The sequence below is a fragment of the Hypanus sabinus genome, chromosome 6 (assembly GCF_030144855.1).
Source record: "Hypanus sabinus isolate sHypSab1 chromosome 6, sHypSab1.hap1, whole genome shotgun sequence".
Taxonomy (NCBI): domain Eukaryota; kingdom Metazoa; phylum Chordata; class Chondrichthyes; order Myliobatiformes; family Dasyatidae; genus Hypanus; species Hypanus sabinus.
The window spans coordinates 128,403,125-128,415,404 of NC_082711.1; the positions used below are offsets into that span (position 1 = coordinate 128,403,125).

The 12,280-nt window shown below is 41.6% G+C and overlaps 1 protein-coding gene across 1 annotated transcript in view; it reads left to right on the plus strand.

Moving 5' to 3' along the window:
* LOC132395075 (aurora kinase C-like) overlaps positions 1-6,710 on the plus strand; it is a 38,231-nt gene extending 31,521 nt beyond the window's left edge. The window contains exons 5-8 of the mRNA XM_059971390.1: positions 885-1,023; positions 1,514-1,662; positions 5,409-5,583; positions 6,144-6,710. Of these exons, the coding sequence (XP_059827373.1) occupies positions 885-1,023; positions 1,514-1,662; positions 5,409-5,583; positions 6,144-6,317 (637 nt within the window). The 3' untranslated portion in view covers positions 6,318-6,710. The remainder of the gene's footprint in view (positions 1-884; positions 1,024-1,513; positions 1,663-5,408; positions 5,584-6,143) is intronic.
* Positions 6,711-12,280: the final 5,570 nt, after the last annotated feature.

A 12,280-nucleotide genomic window follows, 5' to 3' on the forward strand; every position in this document is an offset into this window, starting at 1 on the left:
GCAAGCCAGTTCTGGATCCACAAAGCAATGTCCCCTTGGGTCACATGCCTCCTTACTTTCTCAATAAGCCTTGCATGGGGTACCTTATCCAAATGCCTTGCTGAAATCCATATACACTACATCTACTGCTCTACCTTCATCAATGTGTTTAGTCACATCCTCAAAAAATTCAGTCAGGCTCATAAGGCACGACCTGCCTTTGACAAAGCCAGGCTGACTATTCCTAATCATATTATGCCTCTCCAAATGTTCATAAGTCCTGCCTCTCAGGATTTTCTCCATCAACTTACCAACCACTGAAGTAAGACTCATTGGCCTATAATTTCCTGGGCTATCCTTACTCCCTTTCTTGAATAAGGGAACAACATCCACAACCATCCAGTCCTCTGGAACCTCCCATCCTCATTTATGATGCAAAGATCATTGCCAGAGGCTCAGCAATCTCCTCCCTTGCCTCCCACAGTAGCCTGGGGTACATCCTGTCCGGTCCTGGTGACTTATCCAACTTGATGCTTTCCAAAAGCTCTAGTACATCCTCTTTAATATCTACATTCTCAAGTTTTTCTGTCTGCTGCAATTCATCCATACAATCGCCAAAACATAACTGATTTTAGCTACTCTCTCTCAAATTGCAAGGTGATATCTATATTGTGGTCACTGTCTCCTAAAGGTTTCTCTATCTTAAGCTCCCTAATCAAATCTAGTTCATTATACAATACCCAATCCAGAATTGCCTTTCCTCAAGTGGGTTGAACTCCAAGCTGTTCTGAAAAGCTATCTCATAGACATTTTAAAATTCCTTCTCTTGGAATCCATAACAATGTGATTTTCCCAATCTAAAATTTCCATTTTATCCAAAATAATGCACTTTTCTTTCATTTCAGGCATCCAAATATCCTGAGGCTCTACAATTATTTCTTTGACCGTACAAGAATTTACCTCATGTTAGAATATGCTCCTGGAGGAGAATTGTACAAACAGTTGCAGAAATGTGGCTTCTTCACTGAAGAAAGGAGTGCCACTGTGAGTGAGAACCCATAATTACTGTGCTATCTGGCTTTTATTAGGGGTTGCTGAGTTATCGAAAATTCACCCTTTAAAATATAATTTAAATCAATTGTTAGTGATTTCATTCCAATAAACTTTAAGCTGTTTATTTTTAGGTGAAGTATTAATTCACATGACATAAGAATGTTGAAAATTAAGACTTTTAACATTAAGTTAATTAAATGTGTATTGTGCCAGGCAGTACTCAGAAATTTTAGATAGCAGATATCAGTAAAGCTTGTGACCATGTGGAACTGTCGGTCTTGACACATGTGCATTGTCATCCACAATGTATACCTCAGACACTGCTTGTATGAAGACCTGTGTACAGAACGTTGCCTTTGATCACCAGTAAACTTGCCAAGATTACTTCCCATATGATGGTCACCTGATCTGTTCCTAACTCTATCACTTTCAGAGCGCAGTGAATAGAGTGATGCTGACAATGTTTCTTTTAATATTGCAGTACATTTTGGAGCTGGCAGATGCATTGCAATATTGTCATTTGAAGAAGGTCATTCATAGAGACATCAAACCAGAGAATCTGCTCGTAGGCCTTCGTGGGGAACTGAAAATAGCTGATTTTGGTTGGTCTGTGCATGCTCCTTCATCAAGGTTTGTGGCATGTCTTGCTGAATTTTTTTTGTAAAGTATGATAAACCTGAAGTTAGTTCCTTTTGTGGGATTGCTGAGTTCCAGAATTGAAACTGTATAAGGGCATTAATGAGGCTTGTGGGACCAATAACTCTGCGGTCTGGTTAACATACTAAGTTTAAGTCCTTTAAAATGGTTTCTAGCAGAGTGAAATTCCACTAGGTTTGGTGGCAGCCCCACTCACTCCTTGTCTGAGGAGGTTGTCCTCTGGTGGACATATCAGTGAGGAATTTTTCATTATAGGAGCAAACCTAGGCTTTCAAATGCTAATTACTATTGTTGCTAAGTAGCTCTCAATTTCTGCTTGGCTCAGCTGTCCTGTATACAGAAGTACAGTCAGCCCTCCTTATCCGCAGGGGACCCCCCCGCGGAAACCAAAATTCGCAGATGCTCAAGTCCCTTATTTAACGGTGGTCTTTAGGACCCAGCGGAACCCTGGACTTTATTTAACGTGACTCCATGCGGCGGACATTAGGACCTGGCAGTGCAGCTCTGAATCCGCAGTGTTTCTGTTCATGAAAATAAGGTGGAAGTAATAAAGTGATCAGAAAGAGGTGAAACGCCATCAGTCATTGGAAAAGCGTTAGGCTACAGTCGGTCAATGGTAGGACCACTTTTAATGGAACATGTGAAAGGCCCTGCCCCGATGAAAGCTACAATTATTACTAAGCATGGCAGTGGTTAAATTATTCAAATACCTATGTTTTTTTTAAGTGGTTTATATGCATAAAAAGGTGAAATATGTACTATATACTAAGAAAAACATTTGACTAACTGACGCTAAATAATACCGGGTGTACCTGTTCTGACTTCAAATCTGACTTAAAGACGGACTCAGGAACAGAATTCATTCATACCCCGGGGACTGCCTGAACTCTTAAGTAATTTCTAGATTACTTATAATACCAAATGCAATGTAAATGCTATGTAAATAGTTGTTATACTATATCGTTTAGGGAATAATGACAAGAAAAATAGTCTGTACATGCTCAAGCAAGGAGTGCTGGAAGAGAACTTCCGGGTTTTCCTGATCTGTGGTTGGTTGAATCTGTGCATACATAATCCACGGATAAGGAGGGCCGGCTGTATACAGCTTCATGCTATGGAGATAGAAATGGTTTATTTTTCATAGAACACGTTCATCTTGGTGGCACTATGTAAACCTAACAAGCCCTCACTGATTGTCAGCTACAATATTCTTAGCAGCTTCATTCTATCTTACATTGCCGTGCTCCAAACTGGCTTCCAGTATTTAACAGCTAGCCTGCTCTCTGCAAAGTATAACTTGCCCACAACATTGCCAGTATTGGATTCCCTTGTGCAGTAGCCAATATCTGTTAGCCTGGTACTTTTATCCCAAAGATTAACCTTTTGTTCTCCTGGTCAATTCCTTCCTGAATCTATCCTACCTGCTCTGTACTCTCTTACATTGCAATATGTCTAACACTTTGTTCAGTTATGCCATACCCATCTCAAATTTCCCTCAGACTCCTTGCTTTAAAACCTTATTCCTCCCACTACCTAGTGACATTTGGACTTCTTCATGTGTCTTGCGCGTTACACGCTTGGGTGATCATGGCTGTCTACGTTGAACGATCCCTCGCAGCGTCAATGATATCTTGCACATTTAGATTTGTTAGTTCTTTCACAGTGTCCATATATTTTCTTCTTTGCCTTCCTCTACCACGTTTCCCAGGCATACGGCCTTGTAAGGCATTTTATTTCTCCCTTTCTGATGACATGGCCCAGGAAATTAAGTTTCCTCTCATTTAATGTTCTCATTAAAGATCTTTTTGTATAGGCAAATTGGAGTACTGTCTCATTAGTTACCCTATCTCTATGATATTTTCAATATTCCTCTAAGAAACCACATTTCTGTTGCTTCTTTGGAGTTCTGGTGTTACAGTCCATGTTTCGGAAGCATACAGCAAGGTTGACCAGATGTAACAAGGGTTAGGCTACTAAAATGTTGATGTAGAAATATGTCTGTTGGTAAAAATGGGCTTCATTTTTTTGGAAGTTGGTTTTGGAAATGGCAATTCTTTTTATTTCTACTTCTAGCATCTTGCGATATAAAGCTACCAAGGTAATTAAAGCTGGTCTTTTGTTCAATCTCTTAGTTACCGATTTACAATTGGCAGTTGGGAGTATCCTGCTGTTTTGATATTACCATACATTTGTTTTTTTTTCCACAGTTGATGGTTAGACCAAAATCTGCACTTGTTTGTACTACTTTGTCTAGGAGGATTTGTAGGTCTTCTGCAGCACTTGCTATTAGGGTGGTATCATCTGCATATCTTATACTGTTTAAAAAAAACTAGGTGTCGAGGTTATTACCATCTTGTCAGAAAGTACCGGACGCGATTAATGAGGGTGCTTGATGAGACCCCCGGGAGGTAGGAACCGTACTCGGATGGGGGGCTCCTCTCTTCCCCCCCCCCCCCCCAAAATCCTAAAAGGACAAGGGATGATAGTATCTCCCCTGGTCCGTACATGGAGCGTAGGATTGGGGTTAAGAGTCATGAGGATTTTTTAACCGCTTAAGTACTCGTTTGTCAGTGATTTTATTTTATTTAGGTCTTCTATTTCTCTGAGAATAATTTCATTATAGATATTAAATAATTCCAGTGAGGCAACGCCTCACTTTGAATTTTAGTCCAACTGTTTATGTTATCGTCAATTCTTAACGCCATCATTTGATTCCAGTATAAATTTTGAAGCAGTTGGTTGTCCCTTCTGTCAATGTTCAGTTTAGCGAGAATTTGAAATAATTTTTCATGTTGCACTTTGTCAAATGCTTTAGTGGAATCAATAAAACATAAAAAGACATAATTTTGATATTCAATTGCCCTTTCTGAAAACATTTGCAGTATGAAAACTGAGTTCCTAGTTCCTCTATCCTCAATAAACCCATATTGCAGTTTAGAAGTTTCTGGCCTTAACTTGTCTTTAATTTGACTCAGAACAATTCTCAACAAAATCTTTATTATGTGACTGATAACTGTTCTATAATTTTTGTGGTCAATAGTCCCAGGAATTTTTGGTAGAGTTATAAATACTGATTTCAAGAGATCGTCAGGCAATACACCAGACTCGTAAATGCCAATAAACAGGTCAAAAAGAATATCTATGCCCAGATCTTCTAGGGCTTGTATCACTTCCACTGAAATTTCATCAAATCCAGTGGCTTTACCATGTTTCATGCTTTTCATTGCTTTAGTTATTTCTTTTTTGGTGGGCCAGAATTAGGGAGTTTAATATCTGGGGGTTCCCCTCTATCATGTTCAAAAAGCTGCTCTATATACTGACTCCACCTCTCACATACTTTAGCTGGATCTGTTAATATGGATCCGTCTGCTGATCTTGTGCATCCTGTAAAGGGGGATTAACTCCAGTAATTTTATTTTCTTGTGTATTTCTTTGCTTTTGACATGTGGACAGGAATTTTAAATATGCTTTTGTGATCTGCTATTGAGCTTGTAGTGCTGGGGCCAACCTAGCATGCCACGATTTACTAACCCGAATCCTACCTGCACATCTTTAGAATGTGGGAGGAAACCCACACGGTCACGGAGAGGACGTACTTATAGACAGCTGTGGGAATCGAACCCCAGTCTGTGATTATAGCGATTGCACTAACATATTTAAGCTGCTGGGTTTAGTTTTAGCTTGGTGTAACGTTGTACTGCAAACTTAAATCCCTTCAGAAGAAAGACGTTTTGTGGGACTTTGGATTACCTACCTCCAGAGATGGTTGAAGGACGGATGCATGATGAGAGAGTGGACTTGTGGTCCCTGGGCATTCTGTGCTATGAGTTCCTAGTAGGTCACCCTCCATTCGAATCAGGATCTCACCAGGAGACTTACAGGAAAATTTGTAAGGTGAGCATTTAAACGTAAAATTGTTGTGAAGTTGATCCTCTGCCTTATGTTTACACATTCATTACACAAAACGTAGAAACAGAAGTAGATGATTTCCCCCCTTTTTTTAAACCCCATTCTGCTTGTAATCTTTATTCCTCTTACCAATCAAGAATCTTATCAATCTCTGCCTAATTCACCCTATGATTTGGACTCCATGGCAGTGAATTGCATAGATCCACCATTCCAAGAGTCCTGAATACATTTGGAGCAGTGACAAACTAACCTGTCTGAACCCATTAGTGTTGAGATTGTAAAGGGGTAGCTAACACTTTAATAACAAATTTATTAAACAAGGCTGGTATTTCAATTTGCTAATACAACATGTATATGTGCTCTGTAGTTCAGGCAGCATCTGTTAAATTATTCTGATGAAGCGTCTTTGACCTGAAAAATTAATCTTCTCTTCACAGATGCTGCCTGTTGCTGAGTGTTCCTGACATTTCAGTTTTTATTCAGATTTCCAGCTTTTGGACTTTATAATTATAGTAACTGAAGATGTTTAATGCTTACATTTACAGGTTGATGTCCAGTTTCCCTCCAGCATGTCAGAAGGTGCAAAAAGTCTAATCAGTCAATTACTTCGCCACAACCCAGTACTGAGACTTCCCCTCAAGGAAGTGATAGAACATTCATGGGTAAAATCGAACGCCCGAAGGCTCCTTCCCCCCAAGTGTGCAACCAGTGAGAATTAACGACTACTTCATGAGTCCTGGGGATTGCTGACTTGTATTTAAGACATGGAATATGCGGTGTGTAATATATAAATTATATACTCAGTTGTTCAGTAGCTCTTCCTGTTCCCGTGACCCTGTCTTTCTGTATGCTTCTGTCATTGTTAAATTGTGTCCTCTGGTTTGTTCACGTTTGTCAGCAAATGCCTGGACACACGTAGTAAATCATGTTTTCTGCTCATTACAGCAATTGTAAATTAGAAGCAGTGTTTATGGCCACAAAGTTGTATATGCCTCTTGTTTCATAGTAATTCACAACTAGTCAAAGCAATTGTTACTGTCATGTAAAGGTAGATCCTATTTTTTTAAAGTTTCACTTTGTTCATTTGCAAATAAACCAGATGAATCCTTAAACTTTGTTTTTGAAAGCTTGTTTACAGAGTTGAATGTGGCCTTCTACGTTTTTTGTAATGGTTTAGAAAAATGGTTTTGATTCCATCTGTTGTCTCATTCTCCCCAGAGGTCCCACATTCGTGTTTGGATTTCAACACATTAATCTGCTGCTCCTTGTATGGTTTAATAAAATTGCTTAAGAACATTGCTACATTTTGGTGGGAATAATCCAAGTAGGACATGCATGGTAAATGGTAGGGCATTGAAGAATGCACTAGGAATGATGGTGCATAGTTCCCTAAAGGTGGAATCTCATGTGGATAGGGTGGTGAAGAAAGCTTTTGGTATGCTGGCCTTTATAAATCAGAGCATTGAGTATAGGAGTTGGGATGTAATGTTAAAATTGTACAAGGCATTGGTAAGGCTGAATTTGGAGTGTTGTGTACAGTTCTGGTCACTAAATTATAGGAAAGATGTCAACAAAATAGAGAGAGTACAGAGAAGATTTACTAGAATGTTGCCTGGGTTTCAGCACCCAAGTTACAGGGAAAGATTGAACAAGTTAGGTCTTTACTCTGGAGCGTAGAAGGTTGAGGGGTGACGATAGAGGTATTTAAAATTATGAAGGGGATAGATAGAGTTGATGTGGATGTGCTTTTTCCATTGAGAGTAGGGGAGATTCAAACAAGAGGACGAGTTGAGATTTAGGGGGCTAAAGTTTAAGGGTAACATGAGGGGAAATTTCTTTATCAGACGGTGGTAGCTGTGTGGAATGAGCTTCCAGTAGAAGTGGTAGAGGCAGGTTCGGTATTGCCATTTAAAGCAAAATTGGATAGGTATATGGACAGGAAAGGAATGGAGGGTTATGGGCTGAGTACAGGTCGGTGGGACTAGGTGAGAGTAAGCGTCAGCATGGACTAGAAGGGCCGAGATGGCCTGTTTCCGTGCTGTAATTGTTATATGGTTAAATGAAGTTCACCTTCATAAAACCAAACAGAATGGAGGCTTTGCCTTACCCAATTTTAGATGATATTATTGGGCAGTTAATATAATGAAATATTGCATTTTGGATATATTACATTAACCACGAGAATCGCCCTATATGGGTTTCTTTGGAAGTCAATTCCGTTATGAAATTTTCCATTACTTCTTGACTTGGATCCTCGTTTCCTCTATCTTTAAATAAACTAACTGACAATGTGGTGGTCAAACATACTTCGTGGATTTGGTTACAATTTAGAAAATTGTCCCTCTCAAGTCTCGAAGCTGAAGAGCAGGACCTCCAGGGTAACAATCTCAGGATTGCTACCTGTGCCACGTGCGAGTGAGGCAAGGAACAGAAAGATTATAAAGATTAATATGTGGCTGAGAGGATGGTGCAGGAGGGAGGGCTCTAGGTTTTTAGATAATTGGGCTTTGTTCCGGGGAAAGTGGGATCTGTTCCGAAGGAACGGTTTACACCTGAACTGGAGCGGTACTAACATTCTTGCAGGGAAGTTTGCTAGTGCTTCTTGGGGGGGGGGGGGGGGGGGGTTTAAACTAAATTTGCAGGGGGCGGGGATCCAGAATGTGAGAGAGGATAGCGAGATGAAGAATTAAGGACAGGTGGGGACTACAAGGTTCCGGAATATTAAGTGTGTAGTAGAGAAAGGTAAGGCGGAACAAGTGATAAGGAGGACACATGTACAGAGGGATGGTCTGACGGAACATGGAGTTAAATGTGTTGAAAGAATAAGTAAATTTAGGAAGGACAACAAAATTCTAGGGGCATATAGCCTGATGGGAGTTCGGGGAGCTGGGTTAAGCACAATAGGCAGCAATTCAAACAGAGAGAGGAGAAATGGGCTAAAGATTTTATATCTGAATGCACGAAGTGTCAGAAATAAGGTGGATGAGCTTGAAGCTCAGGTGCGAATGTGTAACTATGATGTTGGGATAACTGAGACATGGCTGCAGGGAGATCAGACCTGGGAAATGAATGAACAAGGGTATACATGCTATCGTAGGGACAGAAATGTGGGCAGAGGGGGTGGGGTGGCCCTGTTGGTGAGGAATGAGATTCAGTCCTTTGCAAGGGCGGACATAGGGTCAGGAGAAGTAGAGTCTGTGTGGATAGAACTGAGGAACAGTAAGGGCAAAAGGACCCAAATGGGTGTTGTCTACAGGCCACCAAACAGTAGCATGGATATTGTGTGCAAGTCGAATAGGGAGTTAACATTGGCATGTGGCAAAGGTAATGTCGCAGTAGTTTTGGGGGATTTCAACATGCAGGTGAACTGGGAGAATAAGGTTGGTGCTGGACCACAGGATAGGGAGTTTGTAGAGTGTCTACGGGATGCATTCTTGGAACAGCTTGTACGAGAGCCTACCAGGGACAAGGCTATTCTGGATTTAGTGTTATGTAATGAACAGGATTTGATAAGCTATCTTGCAGTAAAGGAGCCATTAGGAGGTAGTGATCATAATATAAGTTTTTATCTGCAATTTGAGAAGGATAAGGGCAGCTCGGAGGTGTCAGTGTTGTAGATGAACAGGGGAAACTATGGAGCCATGAGAGAGGAGCTGGCCAAAGTTGACTGGACGGATAGCCTAGCAGAAAAGACAGTGGAACAGCAATGGCAGGTATTCTTGGGAATAATGCAAAGTCAGTTCATCCCCTGGAGAAGGAAAGATTCAAAGGGGGGAAAGGGGCCACAGTGGTTGACAAAGGAAGTCAGAGATTGCACAGCATTTTTTAAAAACAGGAAGTATGACAGAGCTAAGGTGAGTGGGAGGACAGATAATTGGGAAGTTTTTAAGGAACAACAGAATTTAACTAAAAAGGCAATACGGGGAGAAAAAAATGAAGTACGAATGCAAGCTAGCCAGGAATATAAAGGAAGATAGCAAAAGCTTTTTTAGGTATGTGAAGAGAAAGAAGATAGTTAAGAACAATGTTGGGCCCTTGAGGAATGAATTAGGTGAAATTGTTATGGGAAACAGGGAAATGGCAGAAGAATTTAATGAGTACTTTAGGTCTGTTTTCACTAAGGAAGACACAAGCAATCTCCCAGATGTATGGATGGGCCAAGGACATAGGGTAACAGAGGAAATGAAACAGATTGACATTAGGAAGGAAACGGTGATGAGTAGACTGATGGGACTGAAGGCTGACAAATCCCCAGGTCCAGATGATCTGCATCCTAGGGTAATAAAGGAGTTGGCCCTGGAAATTGCGGATGCATTGGTAATCATCTTCCAATGTTCCTTAGATTCAGGATCAGTTCCTGAGGATTGGAGAATGGCTAACGTTATCCCACTTTTTAAGAAAGGAGGGAGGGAGAAAACAGAACTATCGACCTGTCAGCCTGACATCGGTGGTGGGGAATGATGCTAGAGTCCATTATTAAGGATAAAATAGTGGCATATCTAGATAGCAGTGATAGGATTGGGCCGAGCCAGCATGGATTTACCAAGGGTAAATCATGCTTGACTAATCTGTTGGAGTTTTTTGAGGATGTAGCCAGGAAGTTAGACGGGGGAGATCCAGTGGATGTAGTGTACCTCGATTTTCAGAAGGCATTTGATAAGGTCCCACATAGGAGATTGGTGGGTAAAATCAAAGCTCAGGGCATTGGGGGGAAGACATTGACATGGATAGAAAACTGGTTGGCAGATAGAAAGCAAAGGGTAGCGGTGAATGGGTGTTTCTCAGAATGGCAGGTGGTGACTAGTGGGGTGCCACAGGGCTCGGTATTGGGACCTCAGCTGTTTACAATTTACATCAACGATTTAGATGAAGGCATTGTGAATAACACCAGCAAATTTGCTGATGATACTAAACTGGGTGGCAGTGTGACATGTGATGAGGATGTTAGGAAAATTCAGGGTGACTTGGATAGGCTGGGTGAGTGGGCAGATACTTGGCAGATGATGTTTAATGTGAATAAGTGTGAGGTTATCCACTTTGGGAGTAAGAACAGGAAGGCAGATTATTATCTGAACGGTGTTGAGTTAGGTAAGGGAGAAATACAAAGAGATCTAGGAGTCCTTGTTCATCAGTCACTGAAGGTGAATGAGCAAGTGCAGCAGGCAGTGAAGAAGGCCTTTATTACAAAGGGAATTGAGTACAAGAGCAAGGATATCCTCTTGCATTTGTACAGAGCCCTGGTGAGGCCACACCTGGAGTATTGTGTACAGTTTTGGTCTCCAGGGTTAAGGAAGGACATTCTGGCTGTAGAGGAGGTACAGCGTAGATTCACAAGGTTAATTCCTGGGATGTCAGGACTGTCTTACGCAGAGAGGTTAGAGAGACTGGGCTTGTACACGTTGGAATTAAGGAGATTGAGAGGAGATCTGATTGCAACATATAAAATTATTAAGGGATTGGACAAGATAGAGGCAGGAAATATGTTCCAGAGGGCATAGTTTGAGAATAAGGGGTAGGTCATTTAGGACAGAGTTAAGGAGAAACTTCTTCTCCCAGAGAGTTGTGGGGGTCTGGAATGCACTGCCTCGGAAGGCAGTGGAGGCCAATTCTCTGGATGCTTTCAAGAAGGAGCTAGATAGGTATCTTATGGATAGGGGAATCAAGGGATATGGGGATAAGGCAGGAACTGGGTATAGATAGTAGATGATCAGCCATGATCTCAAAATGGTGGTGCAGGCTCGAAGGGCCAAATGGACTACTTCTGCACCTATTGTCTATTGTAGAGTCCCATCTTTTCTAATTCCTTTATTAAACAAGGTTAATTCCCAGAATGGCGGGACTGTCATATGTTGAAAGATTGGAGCGACTGGGCTTGTATACACTGGAATTTAGAAGGATGAGAGGGGATCTGATTGAAACATTAAGGGATTGGACACGCTGGAGTCAGGAAGCATGTTCCCGCTGATGGTTGAGTCTAGAACCAGAGGCCACAGTTTAAGAATAAGGGGTAGGCCATTTAGAACAGAGATGTGGAAAAACTTTTTCACCCAGAGAGTGGTGGATATGTGGAATGCTCTGCCCCAGAAGGCAGTGGAGGCCAAGTCTCTGGATGCATTCAAGAGAGAGTTAGAGCTCTTATAGATAGAGGGGTCAAGGGATATGGGGAGAGGGCAGGAACGGGGTACTGATTGTGTATGATCAGCCATGATCACAGTGAATGGTGGTTCTGGCTAGAAGGGCCGAATGGCCTACTCCTGCACCTACTGTCTATTATTGAATATGAGATGAAGAGTGCTTGAAAGTGAGTCCCTAAGTTGTGGGAACAGTTCAGTGACAGGGTGAGTGAAGCTGAGCGATGTTACCTGCTTCGGTTCAAGAGCCTGATGGTTGAGATGTCATTACTATTCCTGAACCTCATAGTGAGAGTCCTGAGGCTCCTGTACCTTCATCCTGATGGCAGTAGCGAGGAGAGAACATGGTGTGGGTGATGGAGGTCCTTAATGATGGATACTGCTTTCCTGCAACAGCTCTCGGTGTAGATGTGTTCAATGGTGGAGAGGGCTTTACCCATGTTGGACTGGGCCATATCCTCTACTTTTTTTAGGTTTCAGAGAGGGAGGGAGGAACTTGATCTCTATTATCAGAGATAAAGTAAAAATCTAACAGACTGGGCCATACGCAG